Source organism: Sitophilus oryzae, unplaced genomic scaffold (genome assembly GCF_002938485.1).
Source record: "Sitophilus oryzae breed Bouriz unplaced genomic scaffold, Soryzae_2.0 scaffold_1652_pilon_pilon, whole genome shotgun sequence".
NCBI lineage: Eukaryota > Metazoa > Arthropoda > Insecta > Coleoptera > Curculionidae > Sitophilus > Sitophilus oryzae.
Genome location: NW_022146339.1, coordinates 63,721 through 85,347, shown reverse-complemented (window position 1 = coordinate 85,347; position 21,627 = coordinate 63,721). Strand labels below are relative to the sequence as shown.

At 34.9% G+C, this 21,627-nt stretch overlaps 2 protein-coding genes across 2 annotated transcripts in view; both read right to left on the bottom strand.

Annotated features, from left to right (window-relative positions):
* LOC115880730 (disintegrin and metalloproteinase domain-containing protein 12) overlaps positions 1-13,695 on the bottom strand; it is a 195,392-nt gene extending 181,697 nt beyond the window's left edge. Inside the window, exon 1 of the mRNA XM_030898009.1 lies at positions 13,487-13,695. Coding sequence (XP_030753869.1) covers positions 13,487-13,580 — 94 coding nt within the window. The 5' untranslated portion in view covers positions 13,581-13,695. The remainder of the gene's footprint in view (positions 1-13,486) is intronic.
* A 4,106-nt stretch (positions 13,696-17,801) lies between these two features.
* LOC115880724 lies at positions 17,802-19,237 on the bottom strand. The gene is made up of 2 exons (XM_030898003.1): positions 18,227-19,237; positions 17,802-17,831 (listed from the first exon to the last, which is right to left on the bottom strand). The coding sequence occupies exons 1-2, from the start codon at positions 19,235-19,237 to the stop codon at positions 17,802-17,804; spliced, it is 1,041 nt and encodes a 346-aa protein (XP_030753863.1).
* Between the last annotated feature and the right edge of the window lie 2,390 nt (positions 19,238-21,627).

Genomic DNA, 21,627 nt, shown 5'->3' with positions numbered 1-21,627 from the left:
ATTTACATTGTTTGTTTACAAGGTTTGTCTTCGATTTATCTGTTAAGAAGAATAAATGACACTAGTCGAGATATTCAAACGCTGACTGAATCTATGAGTATTACTTGACGTTCCGAAAAATTTGTAAAAAGATCGGAAACTATGAACGTAGTAGAAAGCAAGCTGATTTTGTAAAAAAAAAAAGATTAATTAAATTATTAGTATTTGTAATTATCTGTGCGGATATAGCCATTAGGAAAATTTAAAACGTAAATTTGAATTTTCTTAAGGTTGTAGAATTTATTGCAAAAAAATTGATGATGATCCAGAGAAATTTGATGATGATCAAGCAGTGTTTCTCCGTAAAGTAACGCTTTGCAACTTATGAAGTCGTTGAAAGTCAGTTTCTTCGTAAAGTAACGTTTTGCAACCTGTGGAGTTGTTGAAAGCAATTTTCTCTGTAAAGTAACGCTTTACAACCTGTAGAGTTGTTGAAAGTCAGTTTCTCTGTAAAATAACGCTTGTCACCGCCAAGATTTTCAAAGAAATTGTTGAGCAATATGGCATAGTTGAGACATCCAGGCACTCACCGCTTCAATGGCCAAGCGAACCATTTATGCGAACTATTAGTAATTTATTACGCGTTGAATCTAAATCAGCTGCAGATTGGCCGAACAAAATTTGGAAAATTGAACTTGTATTTAACATCACCAAGCATAAGACGACCGGCTGTTCTCCGTTTAGGTTGGTCTTTGACCAAGACGGCTAAATTTTTAACCTCAAACGCAGAAGTAATGAAACGTTCAAAGTTAGTTGTAAAGTGATGTACTGTTGAGTAGGGGACTACGAGCCCAAAAATTCAGTTGCGAGTTTGTTGAGCTATATCTCATTAAATCTTTGATAACTAATAACCTCCTTCAAAAGATTGGGACACAAAAAAAAGTCTTAAGTGTTCCGGTAGTTATGCCGGTGGCCCATAGCATGGGCTCCAGATGACTTTCAACAATTGTTGGAATTAGACGATAGTGAGTCTGTTTTTTTTGCCGTGTTAGATTTAATTTAGAAGTGACACGCAACACCGTCCCTGAACTTGCAGTTATACGGTGCTCAAGTATTTAGTTTGTGTTTGGAGACCGTCCCTGAACTTGCAGTTATACGGTGCCCAAATTTGTGTTTCGAGACCGTCCCTGAACTCCCAGAGTTATACGGTGCTCATAATTAAGTTTGTGTTTAGAGGCCGTCACTGAACTCCCAGAGTTATACGGTGCTCATAATTAAGTTTATGTTTCGAGACCGTCCCTGAACTCCCAGAGTTATACGGTGCTCATAATTAAGTTTGAGTTTAGAGGCCGTCACTGAACTCCCAGAGTTATACGGTGCTCATAATTAAGTTTGTGTTTCGAGACCGTCCCTGAACTCCCAGAGTTATACGGTGCTCATAATTAAGTTTGTGTTTAGAGGCCGTCACTGAACTCCCAGAGTTATACGGTGCTCATAATTTAGTTTGTGTTTAGAGGCCGTCACTGAACTCCCAGAGTTATACGGTGCTCATAATTAAGTTTGTGTTTAGAGGCCGTCACTGAACTCCCGGAGTTATACGGTGTTCATAATTTAATTTGTGTTTTGAGGCCGTCCCTGAACTGACGTAGTTACACGGTGCTCATAATTTAGATTTTGCTTCGAGGCCGTCCCTGAACTGACGCAGTTACACGGTGCTCATAATTTAGTTTTTGCTTCGAGGCCGTCCCTGAACTGATGAATTCATACGGTGCTTATATGTTTTGTTTGGTATCTAATAAAATACGAGATGTCTCTCTTCTGAAAAGCATGATTTTATTGATTTATCAATACTTTACGTATCTGTTGAAAAATGCATTCCGAGAGCGGAATGTTGTCAGTTTGGCCGTGTTAGATTTATTTATCACGAGACCATTTTTAAGTAGGTAAATGCGGCATGGTTTGAAATTGATACGATGTGTTATTGTTTATAAAAAGTGATTAGGTCCGTCTGGCGACGTTCACGAGTATTGATGAGGAAGGCATATTTTTGGTGGGAAAAGGAGTCTGGGTCAGTCAGGTTACAGACCTGAAACTGGAGCCTCCTTATTTTGGTACCTCCACGCGAAAAATCTAACAATATAGAAAGTAAATCTTATTTTTACGTGAGGAATCTTCCCACAAGAGATGGAACATGTTTTTTTAAACACTCTGAATTTTAATTAATGAAATATTTTCAAACATCAGTAATAAGATAAGAATATGTTTTTATTTTATAAATATTCAAGGTTAGTTTCTATCGTCTCGGCGAACACTAACTTACGACCTTGTTATAAACAGAATATCAGAAAGACGGTTGGCCCAACAAAAACAAATAAAAACAGAAAGGTTTTATGAACTTCGCCAGTGAACCGTACGACTGTTGTCGAAAAAAAAGAGGAGATATAAAAATACAAAGATAGAAAGGAAATGGACGCAAATGTAGTATCCGGTTCCAGGCGAAGACGTCACCACGAACGCGTTAACGTTGCCACATGGACGAAGACGCGACCGACGATCGTTTTAGAACCGATTCTGGTAGTTTCAGCGAGTGCATCTGAAAAAGGACCTATCAGATTTCAGTTCGATTTCAGCCATAGAAAAAGCCATTTTCACTCTCTTGTCTTGGTAAACCGCGAGAAAAGCGTTTGTATATAAATAAGAAATTAAGTTAAATCTTCATAATTTTCTAGTATTTTTTTTCTTGTGATCCAAATTTAAACAATTTGATCTCGAATTTGATGTACTAGTGGAGTGGCTAGAGACTTTTACCTCGGAATTCAATTACTGTGGATGTATTAATGTGAAACCTTCTGTATTGTGTTTTACAGATAAAATACTAAAATGTTTACCCATCTTTTTTCGTTGCTTTTAATTTTTTGATTTTTTAATTTGTATGTATGTAATAAGTAAATTTATTGAACTAAATAAATCTAATGCATAAGCTATACCTATTCTGCTTATATTCTAATCATTTAAATTTTGATTGAAATCGAATTATACAGGGTGGCGCATCATATACGACGCGATTTTTGCAAAGAGAACAAAAGTTTGTATTAAAGTGAAATTTTGTGAGCTTATGGAAGTCAATTTAAAGCATTTTCTAAAATTATGTAGAGTTCTACAGGGTGTCCCCAAAAAAGTTACGCATCAAAGTTATGTTTTGGTTTGGTTTGGTTTTTTTTCCAAAAAAAAAATATATTTTTTTTTCTCAAATTTTGAGACCACTGGATCTTTTCTGTTCTACCGTACTACTACCTATGTTGCCATATTATCAAGAAATTATGCTTTTTAACTAAAAACCAAAAAAATTTTCAAAAAAAAATTTTTCGTGAAAAAAAAACCGTGAAAAAGGCGTGTTTCTGGGGTTGAACTATATTACCAGTTAAAATATTTGCACTTATTTCTGGGACACCTTGTATATACGTATACCGGGTGGACCGGAAGACCGGATGGACCGAAAGACGGATTGGACCGGAATCTTGGAAATACCGAAATAACAGTTTTGGTTGTTGTGCCAGTGAACATATACTGATGATATACCATATACTTCATGATACCTCATTATATACCGTATTAAAAAATGTAAATAGAGAGTTCTCGTGCCTGTAACGTTAAGTAAATGCGGTAACGTAATAAATACGGTATTTTGAGGATAAATATATAAAATTAGATCTCTCGGAATATATCGTAAATCTATCCGTTACCGTTATAACGTTACTGATCTAACTTAAGATTCTCATTGTTATGTTCACATTTCCGGCATATTCTTGTTTTCTTGTACAAAATTATCTTTAATTACGAAAAATGGATGGAAGCTGCTGTTCTTGGAGATATAAATGGAGCGGAAATAAGATGCTATTTTACATATTTTAAATAATAGAGTAGACGCTATTGAATATCGGCCTGAATTTTACGGACATTTTGATTTATATAACATACATGAGTGATCCATGAGTAAGATGATTTACTTTTTAATGTACTATTAATGTAATAATAATGTACGATTTACTTTTTAATGTGCGAATTTTAGATGTACTAAAAAAAGAAGACTAGATTACTAGACCAAAGTAGATGTATGTTTAAGGAAACATACATCAAAATAAATTACATTGCATGTTCCTGATCGTATTATACCGAATGATCGAAAACAAAAACGGCAGCCAGTTGGCTTGGAAATGAACATCGATTACATTTCCCATATAATTTTAGATATAAAATGACAACGAGCTTCATTTCACAGCCATCGCTGACGCAGTTTTTTTCGATCATACGGTACCTAGAGTAGGAGAACACAATCAGCCTTGCACAAAAACCGGTACCGAAATCGTTTTATACAGGTTTTTTGATTTTCATATTATCATGAATCTATTTTCTGTACCGATTGAAACCGGTCTTCCGGTATCGATTGAAACCGGCCTTTCGGGATTTCTAATAAACCGGTCTTGTAGAAGACGATACCGATACCGGAATATTTCAAAAGTACCGGTCCTGGTACCGGTATACCGGAAGATCGAACATGCCTACCTCGTCTTAGGAATACATTTAAAGAGAAAATTTTAACTATGAAATCGTTATATCAAATGCTTCATCAAGAATTCAATCGATTCCTTTTCTTCTTAATCGTACAATAAAGCTAAATACTACCCTGTACACGCGTTTACCCTAAATTCGACATCCGCTTTGGCTCCTATTACACGAAACTGAAATATAGAGGGTTCGCGCTCCTCATTAACCCTTAGTTGTTTCGCTGAGCGTCGCACCAACTCCCTTCGATTTGACGAAACGCGACGTGGCAACAGTGGAGGGAGCGAAACCTAATTCATCTGTTAACCAAGAAGTAAGTTCCACGTACAGCTGGCCATTATGTTAAAATAACGTGCCTTGAGAATAAATACGCCCGGTTTTTGTATCCTGAGCGCGGCGGGCGTCCTTTCAGGTAAAATTTCGAAACGGCTCTACTACAGAAAAGCGCACGTTTTAGGTACAGGAGCTACGAAAAAAAGAAGTATCTATTCACTAAAATATTGAAAAATCATGAAAAAATGTGAAACCTCCTGATTTCTAATATTACGTTAAGGATCACTGAAAATAAATCTCACATTTTATATCCGGTTTTTTTCTTCAATGCGATTTCACACAGTTCAAGATTGTTTTAACAGAAGTTAAAAAAAACTCGTTATTCTGAGTATTTGAAATTGTAATCATGCTTTTGAGATTTTGTAAAGGTCTATTGCAATAACGAGTTACAACTCCTTATGATTAAAAAGTTTTTAAAATTATCCAACAAGTTTTAAGAAAATCTTAACACTACCTAGTATGTATATCTTGGATGTAGTCATTTTTGTCTTTGATAACTGGAATGTTTTTAAAAATAATCTTGTTCCAGACAGTATAATTTCAGTTATTTACAAAAAAATGTTGATTATATGTTAATACATAAAAAAGAAAATTTAATGGGGTGTCCACACAAGAGAAAGACAGTTTATATTTTTACACTCGATCTAATTTTAACATTCTTACTAAATTTTCTACAAATTTAGTAAGAAATTTCTATAAAATTTCAAAAAATATATACATACATATATATCAAGGCACGCCATGTAGAACCAGACTTGTCTAGGAGTTAAAAATACTTCTCGAAGAATGTAAAAATAAACCAACGGCTTAAAACATGCTACAAAAATTGGTTGCTAAGAGATATCAAAAGAATATTTTTTATCTTGAATTTCTCTGGGAACAGTAAAAACCTAATACACTTTTTTACAATTATTATTAGTGTCCAGTATTTGTAGTTCTAATGTAGTTCTAATCCCTTTATCCCATCACTTCTTTAAAAAAAATACTGCAAAATAAAACTTAACAAAATTTATTAGAATCTCTTAGAGTCTGACGAATATTTGTATTTTTGAATATCTCATATTGATTCAGCATTTATTCTTTCAAAGTTTATGCAATAATAGGAAAACACAATTTGAAACAATTTAAAACAATAATTTTGAACAATATAAATATCATATAAACATAAACAAAAATGCAAGACCGCAAGACCGCAAGAGCGCAAGGGTCTTGCATGCTTAGTCTCGGTCTTGCGAAAGTCTTCCACTGGTCGGTCTTGGTTTTGCCGATCAAATCGCGCTCATCGTCCCCATCAGTGGCAAATTAATCTAAATTAATGTTTCATTGGAAAAAAGATCTTCCGAAATTCAGTTAATTATTAATTCATTATTATTATTATTGGCTTAAAAATATATGAAATACACTTTCTAGGTTAGGAACACAGTACTAAATTCCAAACTAATTCATCTTTTTGATTTCTTTTTAGCTATAAGCTGCTTAGAATAGAAATTTGGTCAATTATTTTTTTAACAAAAGAACTGTGCTAATGGTAACAACAACAACAACTACATTAAATTATTAAGGTACCTAATGCTAGAAAAAATGTAAGTATATTATTACTCTTTGACACACAAATTTCACTATGTACCGTTAAATTTTTTGCCACGAATAAAATTAATGTATGCAATAGGTTTTGCAAGGTCCGTTAAATAATTAATGAAAAACAGTACTACTAAACATTAAAGCGTGCTAAATATAGGTACTAATATACGTGACCCAAATAGCAAATAAATAAAAGGTAAATTATATACTTCATAAATGTTAATTTTTTAAATCTTCCTTGTTTTCTCGGTATAGATACAACAATTAAGTATACAAACTAAATACAGGAAATATACTTAAGTATTTCACATTTATAAAGGCAAAGATACTAGCAAAGCAACGAATGAAAAATGTAAATGTATTAGAACAAATAAATATATATTAAAAAAATCCAAATAAATATTTGTTTCCCCTTTATAATAAAAAATAATTTATTTAGATATAATTTTTATTTAAATCAAATACCTACTTCTCTCATCGTACATACCAAACTCACTGGAACCGTTTTCTCATGATTTCATATATTTCAAGCATTCGTTCTCAAAACGCGACCTTAATCTATCATCTATCGATAAATTTCAGTTCCTTTCACTCTTACTTTTCAGAACCCATTGCAACAGATATTTATAGGTCCATTACATTGGATTCCATTAAATTTTCAGATAAAAAAATACAAAATTAAGCTTTACTTAACTATCTCCGTAATAACCAATCAAACAATTTATGCTGAAACGCTAGATAATACTGACTATAATTTGGTGCAATTGATATACCTTTAATCGAGCCTTTAATAGTAAGTGAATCTGTTTAACGTAGCTTTAATGCAATTATTTTACATTCAAAATGCGGTTTATATTTGATGAAGAATGAAAAATGACGGGTTTGGTGTAATTGATTGGATTAGTGATATTACCTTACTTCAAACAATTAACTGATTAAATTCGAGATTAATAATAATAATAGCTCCCGTATATAGCGTTTAACGCCTTGGGAGTAGCAAGGTACAGCTTGCCATGCTAGAGCCATTCGGTATAGGTAGAAGGAAGGTAATGTGGCTAGCATTACGCTTCAACCGCCTATTATTACCTCAGGATTGTGAATCCCAAGTACTTATTTAAGGCTGAGTCGACCTAGGTACCCAAAACTATTTTTATTTTAATAAAAATACTCGGCTGATGAAATGCCGGGTGTAGGATTCCAATCTACTACCTTGGATTTGTAGACGAGAGCCTGTACCTCTACGCCACCGGGCACCCATTCGAGTTAAATTGGTATAATCCAGTGATTTAGTACCAATTTTTTTTTGGTACAATAGAGCGGATGAGCGATACCAATTTAAATGATGCTATTGATCGAATTAGTGATATCAACTGATTTGCTATCAGCTACCATTAATCAAATGTGATGCAGTTGATAGAATTAGTGATGGGAAAAGCCGATTAATTTCAATAATCGAGTACTCGAGTTTCAACCGATTGTAATAACCGAGTGATCGTTCGAGCGAAATATCACTCGTATTTAAAAATACGGTTTTTTGCCCGTCGCTTGTTGTAAGTACTCGTTAACTCCAAGCGCCAAGCAGTAAGTTGCGTGCACACGGCACATATTCTTTCGGTGATGAATGGCAAGAAGCCATGATACAAGAACGGTTAGCAAGTAGCAAGCAACGGATGATTCTCTTGATCGCTTGATTTAGTTTATTTCAAAGCATTGTAGGTCGTAAAATTTTGTCCCTCAGATACGCAACGGATAAATATACATATATACGGCGCTTGTATAAATTTGCTACCTGCAATGTATGTAGAAAATTCGCTCGGCTTTTTATGGAGTATGTCACATTAAAATCGGATTTTAATTTATTTCATTCTAGGATAGCTTACTTTCGTCGCTTGTAACTCGTCACTTGCATCGCTCGTTCATAATCGAGCGAAGTCGGTTATTTCAATAATCGAATACTCGAGCCAATTTTTGCTCGAGTTATCCCATCACTAGATAGAATTGATGAAACTAACTGATTTGATTTAACTGACTGGATTGGTTTGATAAAACTGATTGGATTAGCAATCGACTGATTTTGTGCAATTGATTGAATTGATAAAATCGTCTAATTTGGTACAATTGATCCGATTGTGGTAATGACCTGTGGTAATGATGTGTGGTAATTTGTTCTTATTCTCAGTCTAGGCAAATCACATTACAGGTTGTAAAATGGTATTATTATATGTAATGATAGTCTCCAACATAACATTTGCGCGGCTTATCTTTCACAGATTTGTTACAACACAATTCGCTGTTACTATTTACTGTGTTTAAACCGAGGTTTAAACATTGAAACTTCAATTAAAACATTAAAGTCAGACACACTAATACATAACAATGACCTCCCTATACTTGTGATTTCAGTTATTCCTCTCTGTAAAATAACTACAAAATTTAATCTAGACATACATAAAGCCTTAAGAAATTCGCCGATCTGGCCATATAAGGTGTTGGCACACATTTCGCACCGTGATCTTACTTTATAAGTATGATCGAGATGAAATTACACTGGATATTGTGAAATTGTACAGGGTGGTTCAAACCTGTTGCCTTGAGATAACAAAAAAACCTAAAGTAAAAATACTGTGTTGGTCATTGGGGTCCAAAAACTTAGAATGTATTTTTTTCGTATACCGTCAATTCGAGTTTTTTTTTAAATGGCGAATAGGTCGTCATCAAAACTGATTTTCGGGGCAATGATATATTTTTTTTATTATAATCGGAAAGAATGCATAATTTTTAATGGGACAAGCTTCTCTTTGTGTCTGCATCGCTGCAAAAACAGTCAGGAGAATGGTCACAAAACGATGGGTTGCCAAAATAAATCTCTAAAATGGTCGAGAAATTCACCAGGGCAGAGAGAGACTAAAACGTTCATAGTATAAAATTTGCCAGAATTCACGGCAGACCAGATAAACAAAGACAAAAAACAGTCAAAGCTTCGTTCAAAGCTGTAGTGGGTCTACTAACATTATCAGCTGAATAGGCATCTAAAGCTAAGTTGATTGACAGACAAAGCCATGTGCAGGCTCTGTCAATTTGTAATGGACAATGATAAACCATTAACAGGGAGCTATGTGGAGGATTCAGTCTCCAAATTGCTAGACTTTGTGAAAAGAATAAGACTGGAGTATGTAACCTAAGGATCAGAAGAGGACTACAATAGATCTGGAAAGATCGCAGTGGATAAGGCTGATAGCCACCTCGAAAAATCTAATCAAGCAACTACAAAGTAATAAAATTTAGTGAATTTAGGGCCATCTCTGTCGAAATTTATCGTTTATTTCAAAAAAGAAACTTGTCTTTGTAGCTGTTAAACGAGTACCTAAATGAAGAAAAATTCTCGGAAAATTTTCATTAAAAAAATATTTAAAAATATATCCGATTATGACAACAGCGAGGCAAAACCTGTACAAAGTACAGAGACTGGGATGAATCTGCATCATAGGTGCCATGAGAACATGCCCAACAGCAGTAATGGAGGTTATCCTAGACCTAACACCATTGCACGTTGTCGTCAGTAGTTATGCCAATGCGACAATGATTAGAAGGGTCATTGACGGAAACAGTACTGGGAGAATTTTCAGGTCAAGGGCTTGGAACAACCTCAAAAAGAAAATTCCACTTCTCCAACTTCCAGTGGATGACATACTAAGAATTTACAACTTTGACAGCATGTAAAAGACCATACCATAACGTGGTATACGATGCTTCCAAAACCAAAGCAGGGACAGGGATAGCCTCGGGAATAGCAGTATTTGGGCCGAAAACTAAATACTTCGAATCAATGGGCATCTAAGACCCCAGCATCCTTCAGGCAGAAATCTACGCTATCGAAAGATGCGTACAATTTATCTTAGATAACAGGAAATAGCCATCTTATCCGATAGTCCAGCAGCAATAAACGCGATCAGCTCAGTAACCATCAATTCGAAGTTGGTCAAAGAATGCCTAGAGAAGCTGAACAAATTAGGCGAAGAAAATAAAGTCCTCCTACTCTGGGTGCCCGCTCACCAAGGGATAGAAGACAATGAAAAACCAAACGATCTAGCTAGAAAAGGAGCGAACACTCCCACTACCTGGACCAGAACCCTTCTGTTTTCCAAGCGGAAACCAACTAAAAGCGGAAGACTCCATCCGTAACCTGGAATGGGGAGTCCTTCAATGGTCTAAGACACTCAAAAAAGTTCCTTAGAACTACCGAAAAAAATCAAAGATTTTCCTTGATTTAAGTAAAAACAATTTTCGGATTGACACGGGGTTTCTAACAGGACACTGACTCCTCAACGAACACCTCAGTAAGCTGAAGCTGAGAAACAACGGCGAATGCACATTCTGTGGGGAAAATGGGGAAATACCAAAACACCTTATGTGCTTGTGTACTCCGAGACGACGACCGTTCGTGCCATGAACTTTGGTACGGCTGATGTCGAGGATGGAGAGCTGGCCACTGTGTGTAGCCGTCTCAGATACTGGATTGTGTTAAAGACTGTATGATGAATTAAAGCTCGTTATAACTCAAGAAAAGGGAACACACAACAGAGATCTCTAAGGTCGCGGTGATTAACTCACCTCCTAAACATTCTACATTCTACATGACAACAAATGGTACCTAGGTTTAGGCGTTGGTGAAAAATTTTGTTTTGGGAAAAGCAGTCTGATTGTAAATATTCAGATTTCAATTTAGATATTAGGTAGATGCAAGATAAGATAAAATAGACCTTATTACATACAAAACTGGTTACAGTCCAGCGTCAAGATTACTTGGAAGACAATCGATGACCACTTTTACATATAAAATGACAGCAATCTTAATTTCCAAGCCATCTCTGAAGCCGTTTTTTTCGGTCGTATGGTACTTCTCTCTATACATATAACTTAAAAAAAAACAATCCAATAACATATCGTATCAAAAAGGTCGGATTATTTCTTATATGTTTTATGCCTAGACATTCTCATTAAGACAATTAACACTTATGTCGAGACTTAGTTGAATCGACTGCATTAAATATGAATCATGTCAGTCTGACACAATGTCCGTGGTCCGTGTTCATATCGATTTAATCTAAGGTTATGGTTTATGGTATGGTTGATCTAGTGAATGTATGACACTTTTACTTTAGGTTTTTAAAGAACTAACTCAGTATCTTTCAAAAGAATAAAACAATATACCTACCTAATAATTATCTAATTATGTAATTATTGCAATTGTGTGTATACAGGGTGTTCGCGTATAGTTTAGCTAATAGGTATATTCGTGGTCGTAAATATAAGTTTTTCAAAAAAAGTTGGGTCGATTTAGGTATATCGAGTTTTTCACATGTTTTAGGTATACAGAAGTGAGAAGAGACATTTATAATGGGTCTTGGACTTGACCTCGCCAAAATCATCATCGATTTTCATTACCCAGGCGTCTTTGACGCCGTTTTTTGTTCGACCGCATGATATTGGTTTTTAGAGAACACTGGCATAGATTCTATAGCAAACGAGGGTGTCTTACTACAAAACTGGTTTCAGTTTTAATCATCTGCTGATGATGCTAACATGGTTAGCGAAACCAGTGCAAAAGTAAAATAGGGTTGCCAACTTTCAAAATAAAAAATAGAGGACTAGAGAGTAAAAAAGAGGCACAGGTGAAACATTTTTTGAAACCTCGCCCAAATGTCTAGAATTTACCAAAAAGTTATGTCAATCGATCGTTATGTATGCGATTGATGGTCTTTTCTTACTTTCTTAACATTTATACTCAAAACTTGTTAAAATAAAACAAACCATTTTCAACAAAACTTTTTTCAAAACATGAGCCAACAATAAGCAAACATAAAATAGTTAAACATGTTTATCGCTTCCACAAACATTTCTTTTGCATAAATACTTTTCTTTTACATAAATCTTGAACTTCTTTTCTGTACAAACGAGTGGGAGTTGCGAAAGACACAGATTAATAATTTTGTAAAGCATTGTGGCGATAGGTACACACCGAGGTACACACACATTTTTTAGATTTTGCGTTTGGTAATCTTAAAATAAAAAAGAGAACTTTTTCAATATGCGAGAGAAAAGAGGACAGTGAGATCAAATAGAGGACTATTCTTGACTGTATAGTCCTGGCAGCTTAGGCCGTAAAACCAATCAAGAAAGAAGAACTGTCCTCTGGAATTCTGGAATAGAGGGCGGTTGGCAACCCTAAAGTAAAAGTGTATTATTGGTGCATTGTGGTGAATTAGTGTTTTATTTTGCTGTTGTAACACCAAAGGTTCCAACCCCAATGGTAATCTAAGTACCTACATATATAAAAAAGAATTTAAATCAGAGCTTTGGGGAAGACTATATCAAAAGAAAAAAGAAGGTATATTTTATTCCGTAATAGCCTTCTTATTAAGTCCAATATCAGTCTGATTATAACTAGATAGCTTCGCAGATACCTATTAAATTTAACATTTATCAAAAAATAATCGTTCATAAAAACTTAATAAGTACTATAGTACCTATGTACGTAAGTGTTTTCTAAAAATGCATCAAATTCTTGACCTAAAAATATACCGTATTTATCTACTTACTTTCCGTTTTGTTTATCTCAGATTTAAAGAGTTATCTTAAAAACAATATTTACATTAAATATGAAGATCAAATACTTAACTACTCAGGGTAATCTGAAAATATTATATTAATGGACTTCAAAACATTGTAAAAATATAATTAATTATTATCATTAATTAATTTAGTATAATTTTTTAACACCTTAAGATGTTCTTTTTTAATTTTTCAGATACGACATTATTGTTATTAAGCACAGTTTGCGTAAAGTGTAAACGTCAATAGTAAACTGTTATATTGCTACTCGATTAAGTTACTAAGTGGTTATTTTATTATTATTCCTTTATTATGCATTTATTTTGTAACACAAAGAGCCACAGGCAAAATTTAAAGCAAAATTAAAAATCACTTAAAGTACCTACTTATCTCTACAGAACAAGGAACAGTAACTTACTTGTATTTGCACTTAGTATATTATCCTCATTGTGAATACCTTGGCACACGAGCAGTATCAAAAAACAAACATAGTGAATCAGGATAACGGCCATATTTCACGAAACTATCGTCAAATGCATACTGCCTTCACTGCACTCAATTTTTTCCTCAATGCATTCACGAACGAAACGGGCAATAACTTTACGCTGTACCAGCCGATCACAAACTGTCGTTAAAAACGGACTGGAAAACGGACGAAACTGACTGGCAGCGTTGCCAAACTGATTTTTGGTTTTGCAGTAGATTCTACAAAAATTGCAGATTAAAATAAACGTAGATTTTCAAAGTAGATAATAATTTATTTGTTCCCAATTAAAACTTACATCGAGTACCAAGAACCCTATAGCTACCAAACTTAAATTACAAAACGCCGCAGGCATGGAATATCGTTAAAATGGAATCACAAAAACTTAACACTAATTATCATAAAATAGAAATAAATACACATAAATAAAGTAGACAAACAAGAATAACAATTGACAATAAAAAATATAAAATATTTCAAAAATTAGTGGAAAATTCAAAAACAACTAGTAGTTCTAAAGTAGTCACCATATACATACAAACTATAAACAGATTATCGCCTATCCCTGCAATGTGTTGGAGTTGAAGTCGAGTTAGAGACAACTAGATAACCGGTCCATATACCGTATGATCGAAAAAAAATGGCGTCCAGTTGGCTTGGAAATGACGATCGATGACATTTCCAATATAATTTTACATATAAAATGACAGCGATCTTCATTTCATAGCCATCGCTGACGCCGTTTTTATTCGATCATACGGTATATTTCACATAAGTTCGTCTGTTAGGCAGACATTGGCGCAATAGCGCAACTCCAAAATTCCGAATATCGATTAGCCATTAGCCCTCATGTACGACCAAGTATGAAAATATATTTTCAAACTCATATGTGAAACGTACAGCCTCGCCACGAAAAATTATTGTTCTTACTCCTCAAAACAATATACTAATTTTTAATTAAATAGTCTTCGAGAACACTATTTATCTTTCCATGAGATATGACCTTACAACCTGCAACTCACCAGGGAAACAAATACCTATGTATATTGAAATCAAAATATTTAAACATAAAACATAAATAACTATACTTCCGCTCCACATACCTGTACAATAATAAATTTAAAAAGTCGCATTTTTTGATCAATTAGGTTAGAATGCAATCAGTAATCTCATGGACGCCGAAAATAGAAATTACTCAAAAACTTAAGAAGAATATTATTAATAAAAATTGCGAAGAAAATATTGTGAATAAAAATTTGAGTTTGTTGTGTCTGTCCAAATTTGTTTATCACTTTGTCGATAAATGTATTTTAGTGTCCTCCTCTACCCTTTTCCTTTAAACTCTGAGCATACACAGACTGCAAATGCTCAATTAACTTCCATGAAAGTACAGAGTATTATAACTATACAACATATTCAGTATTGGAAGTGATAGGTCTACTGAAAATACAATAGATCTGGCGACGCAGCTGACTAGTTTCCTTTTGTTCTTCTGTTGGAAAGGCGCACTTACAATGTTGCCAAACTAAAATTTTGAACAAGATATCAAAGAAATAATACTAATAACTATAAATATAATAGCAAAAATTAATAGTACTGAGGAAGGAACAAACCCAAGAGGAAGTTGGTGGAAGTCAGTGGCCGTGGCCAATGGGGCTCAAAGAGCCACATCTTTTCATGATATTTTGAGGACGTTTCGTGCACTATGAAACCCCATCATCAATAGCGAAAAAATCGTCCGATTTAAATGAAATTTGGTATGCCGATAGACTGGACCCAGACCAACTTAACCGTGTACCACGCGTGTCACTGTGACAGTTAGTTTTGACGTAAGAAACGTCAAAAGTTGATGTCGCCCGATCGCGACCAAATTTGGTGGGTAGGCTATGTGAACGATGGTACACACGCTCCCACCCTGCAAAGTTGGATACGACGTTTCGTTTGGATTCGACAACCTCATCAGGGTAGGTCTAAGGATTTGCTATTGAAGAAAAATGTGGGTCGATTTCGGCATAATTGAGGACACATCGAGAGCGTCATCGTGTAGCCCCGATGACGCTCTCGATGTCGAAACGTCGCGAACTTTGCAGGTTCAAAAAAAGCTGCCTCTAAATGGACGAAATCATCAGTATTTTTCTTAATTATGGGATGGGTCGATTGAAACCAAACTCGGCACATGGATAGAGGTACCCAAACAGTCCTCGCAGACGGATAGAGGGACAGACGGTCTGACGATCATTTCAATGCAAATTTTGTGAAAGTGAATCAAATTATTTATTAATTTATAATTTATTACTTTTTCAACATTTCAATCTAGACTTTTTCAAACATGTCCTTCAAATCCTGGGTACGGAGAGCACACAATTTTTTTTAATTAAAAATTAAATATAAAAGAAAACCTAAAAGCTTTAATGTCTAAAGCCGGCGCCACACATTGGGATATTTGACAAATATGTATTTGTACATATATATGTTTATTAGTTTATTTCTTGACAAATGAACTGTCCGCATATTGGCCAAATCAGGTCAAATATAGTAATTGGGTATTTGCTTCAGGAACTACAATCATCACAGTACAACGATGGAAATGGAAGAAGACGGTTTAGTCGTTTGACACTGGCGAAATCTAGCCATCAAAGATTCTTTCTTTTTTTAAGGTCTGGGATGGAGGACTCTATATAGGCTACTTGCACATACTTTAATTTTCACCTGAAAACTACTTAAAGACCTTTATAATTACAACATGTAGCACCCCAACGATGTTATTTCCAAAAAGATTTCCAAATTATTTCATAATTTCGATTATAAACTTCACCCGGGACCTTTAAATTTGACAAACGAATAAAGTCTGCCGTTCTACTGAAATATTCGGAAATTTCAACAACAAAAAAGCAAAGAACCACTTATTCAATCAAAAATTATTAAATGGTTTTCACAAAAGTAGATATAGATTTTTGAAGAACTTAAGGCTGTCTTATTTTCTAGAGCTAGATTTTTCGCTGTTTTTCTTCGATAGGCTATTGTTAAATGTTTTTCCAGGAGTGGAAAGTGTCGTACTTTTGCAACCTGGTACCATACAGTATCGATAAATCATTTTGCATTCGAAAATTAGTAAAAAATGTCGCCGAAAATCGTAACTGAATAGAATTTTAATTTTAACCATTTATTACGGCGTAATTAATACACCAGATATTTTAAAAATATTTTGCAGAGGTGCTTTTTGGGTCTAAATGATCATTTTAAGACAATAAAAAAATACCCGCAAGGGGCCTATTCTTTGCCACGCGTCGTAGACCGCATTTCTATTTCTGTGAAGCGGATGCATATCATTTCAAATTGCAGGTTCATTTTCATAAAGATCTAAAAACTCCATTGTCACCTCATTTGTCCACTCCATTGTGAACGCACTAATCACACTAAACAATAGTAAACATACACAAACAGACACCAGCACGCGCCGATGCCGTCAAGATTGCGCGCAAAGCTGTCTGAATTAAAGGTGCAAATATGTGATTCGGTCAAAGTTGAGAGTATTTGGCGCCTTTGATTTGTGATAGCTTACCGACTTCGAGCGGAAAATATTTGTATTTGTCGCAATTATCTAAATTTGCCGCTTTGTTCAAATATTTGTTCCATCCACATATTCGTATATTTGCCAAATACACAAATATTTGTCACAAATATCCAAATGTGTGGCGCCGGCTTAAAATTTTTAAGACACTACATTATAATTTCAAAAAAGTTAAAATCAGTAATAATGCGAACACATGGCAACAGTGGTGGTTATACTGGAAGTAAGATATTCAGTGCCATCTAGCAACGTACAGTCAAACATGTAAGATTTTCGGTTACAGGAAACTATAATATATTAAAATTTGAAAAATTGACTATGAAATTATGGAACTTGTATAATTTAAAAATTAAATGGTTTTAATAGATTATAGATTATATTGTATATTCCATCATTTAGAAAGTCTATAAAGTTGTTTTGTTTTTTTTGCTATACGTATTCAAAGCGGGTAGTCTGTAAGTTAACATTTTTATCTTTTTATACTTCTACAGGACAGTAAAATTCTATTTTTTGTTCTTTGGAAAATTAATCGAAAATTTGGTATCTTTATAAAAATGTCTGTATATTTATGAAACTTGATAAATAGAAATCAAATCAAATTCTGAATATTTCTCTTTCACTTTTTGGGTATTGACTCGCCTATAAATTCGGTGACCTAACTCTACTTTTTGCATATCATTAGAAGATTTTTGTAGTATATTCAATGACCTGTAAATAAAGACATAATCGTAATAGGGTAGACCGGGGTCCAAAGTAACATTTTTATTTCAAAAACCAATTTCTGGAGAGCTATAATAGATATGAACAAATTTGGTTGTTCATGCGTTATTTGTATCTTTTATAAATTTAAAAACATGTCATTAAGATTTTTAAATAAATATGGTTACTAGTTATTAACCAAAAATTAAAATGGTGCAAAATGTTACTACCGCCCCCAACTCCGGGGCGGTTATAACACTAAGCGTGGTCGATAGTAACAGTGTGAAAGAAACTAAGCAATGCAACAACAATATAGATTTATTTAATGCAGGTACAAAAGTCGTAAAAAATCGTGTACCTATAGACACAAAAAAATGTATTCCTATAAATATTAAAAGAAGTACTGAAGTTGACGCTACAGGTTCATCTGAAACTGGTATTAGTGGCGGAGTTTCGTCGTGTTTATTTCTCACTTCGCCAGGTGTTGTAGGGTAATTTTCTACATTTTCTGGATTTGCCTTATGAACTTGATCTTTTCTTAGCTCAGCTGCTGCTGCAGGCCGATCTGTCACGTAAGAGGGTGCATAGTCTATGGCGGTAAATATATGTCTATTAAAGGGAAATATTCGCGTACACCTGAAGCCTGCCTGAATGTTACTTGATGTCAGCGCCATCGGAAAGGCTGTAGTTACTATGGATGGGATATTATATATCGTCATTGTTTTCCCTGGGTTACTTCGCATCCATGCATCGCAGCCACAATTAATTGCCTTCTTTAAAGGCCCATACACAGAACGGTCTAGCGGTTGTAACTTGTGTGAACAATGAGGCGGGAAAGCCAATACCACTATACCGTTCTCAGAGCAGTAGTCCAGGGCTTGAATAGAAATATGAGACGCATGATTGTCTAGAAGTAGGAGAACTCTGTGATCGATAGTTGCAGATGCATATTTTTGGAAATGTTGTAAATATTTTAGAAATTCAGTATCTTGCATCCAACCACTTGCGTTTCCGGTGCCAGTGCTTCCAATTGGCCCATCCCGAATAAAATGTTCCTGGTACCGAATCCTGGGAAATATAAACATTGGGGGTACAAAATTTCCAACAGCATTTACCGCGCAGGTTAACGTGACCAATGTTCCACGCTCGGCGGACGTCAATGCTCCCACTTGTCGTGTTCCCTTTTTAGTCACAATTCTATTTGGTTTTTGGACTGTGGTGATGCCCGTCTCATCCACGTTGTATATGTCTTCGAATTTGTATTTGTCCATAACTTTTTCCAGATTATTAAAAAAACAATTAACATTGGCTTCGTTAAAACTGGTCGCACGAGATAAACTAGTTGGTTGTGCGCACCGTAACGAGAGCTGTGGATGTCGTTTCATAAATCTGCTGAACCAGTCCTCTGAAGCCATCTGCTTATCTTTCACACTGGGGTGGCATTGCTAACTTATATTTGGCGGCTAATTCATATGCAAACCTTCTAATTTCTTTAGGGCAAAAACCATAATAAATGTTGGCTGCCTTCACGATATAATCTTCCATAATCTGTTCCTGCTCTTGGGTAAAAACTTTGTTCCAGGCTCTATAACCTATGGAAACTGAATTATTGTTTTTCTCTGCACCAAGTGCCTCTAGTGCCTTCTTTTAATTTTTGAACCATCCTAAAGAAACATGACATAAGTCGTGTTTCTTTGCCGCTGCCCGAGTAGACATACCGCTTTTTATATCGGCGTATGCATCTTCATAAGTTGCGATGTCTTTGGAGCCTCGGTTAGTTCTTCTAACTTTCGAACGACGCATTCTAGAAAAGAAAAAAATCCAATTTACAAACCAAAATGTAGCAAAAAAATAGCGGGGTCGGTTGTAACACGTTACAATCGCCCCCAGACCCTAATGTTACAACTGTCCCCGATCATACTTTTTTAAAAAAATTAAATTTTTCGTAATGAACCGCGGCAAAAAAGTCATTCACTAGTGCTTACATTATACCCATATATCTAAATACATTCAAGTTGAACTACACACTTGCAGCCAGAATGTTTGGTGTTTGACTACAAACTCACTGGAAAAATATTACTAAAGAGCACCGAAAACAAATATGGGCTTGTGTACACTACAGACTACAGACTGAGGCCGATGTCGCCAATATGCAGAGATATCGTAGCCGGCAGTGTGTTGCCAGTTCTCCTACCTAGCAAAAGTGCCATGATTATTCGCATAGTTTTAGTTATTTGGGTTGTTACTTTCGCCGCCTGTTACTTTCGACCCCGGTCTACCCTACACATAATGTACCTAAATTCCACAATTTCCGAATTATGAAGTTTTGATTTTGGTTTTGGTTTTGGATTTTGGTTAAAGAAAGGAAAGTCTCATACCTCGGCCATATCCTTAGAGGAGACAAATATTACATTCCTAAGCTGATTCTACAAGGAAAAATAGAGGGACGGCGAGGCCCAGGAAGAAAACAACATTCCTGGCTAAGAAACATACGGGATTGGTGTAACATCAGCGACGCAGCCACCGTATTTCGAAGAGCCGAAAACGGCACTCTACACATTGTATGAAGAGTACAGACAATCGCCAACGTGCGGCTAAGCACAAGGCACAGGAAGAAGAAGAAGAAGATTTTGATTTGGTTTGTTTTTTTTTCCAGACTTGATATAATCTCATTTTATACATCTACTAGCGTGTACCCGCGACTTCGTTCGCTTCGAATTAATCATTTGTAATGGTGATGATAAAGCAAAGCAAAAATTTCCATTAACATACAAACTGGATAAAATTTTCTCATATTTATATCAGCATGAGGTCATGAGGAAAACCAATATTGCGATATTATTATATAACTTAATTGGTAATATTTGAGGGGTAGTTTCATCTCGTTGGAATTTGACTTTCGAAAAATCCGTTTGCCAAAAATAAGCTCTTTACGTCAAGCAGTTTAAGCAGGATTAATCAATTACCCAACTTTTTGGAACACCGTGTATGATTTTTTAAAACATTTTAAAATATGTAAAAAAACAAAATAAATTATGCGTGTCCAAGCGTTTTCCCGAAAGACTAACCGTTTTTTAAATAACAAATATTGTAATATTTGAGGGGCGTTTTCACCCTCTTGGAATTTGAGATTCGAGAAAACCCTCCTTATCGAACCTCTACACCCCACAGTCAATCCGTTTGCCAAAAATCAGCTTTAAACGTCAACATGATTAGGTATATTTTATTTTGTTTTTTTACATATTTTAAGATTTTTTAAAAATGTATACAGGGTGCTTCGAAAAATCTGGCTGATTAATCACGATCCTGGTTAAAGCGCTTGACGTAAAAAGCTGATTTTTGGAAAAGAGATTGACTTTAAGGGGGTGAAACCACCCCTCAAATATTAGAATATTTTTTATTTAAAAACCGGTGAGTTTTTCGGAAAAACTCTTAAACTCGTATATTTTATTTTGTTGTTTTACATATTTTAAGATTTTTTAAAAATTTATACAGGGTGTTTCATAAAATATGTCCATTGAGTACCTACGTGTTTAAGCGTTTTTTCGGAAACTTGATCGTTTTTTAAATAAAAAATATTGTAATATTTGAGGGGTGGTTTCACCCCCTTAGAATTGGAATTTCGAAAAATCCCTTCTTATCGAACCTCTACACCCTAGAATCAACCTGTATGCGAAAACTGAGCTTCTTAAATGAGTGGTTTGAGCAGGATCGTGATTAATCAGTGCGTCAGTCACTAAAAGGATTTTATATATTAGTATACATAAATGCTAACATAGAGTTAAAAAATGCTAACTTGAAAACT

Excerpts from the sequence above, each read along its gene's own strand:
- LOC115880724 (XM_030898003.1), bottom strand. The coding sequence starts at position 19,237 with ATGGCTTCAGAGGACTGGTTCAGCAGATTTATGAAACGACATCCACAG. Across the intron at positions 17,832-18,226 it reads AACCTGTAGCGTCAACTTCA|GTCATTGAATATACTACAAA; the intron begins GTACTTCTTTTA and ends CTTTATTTACAG.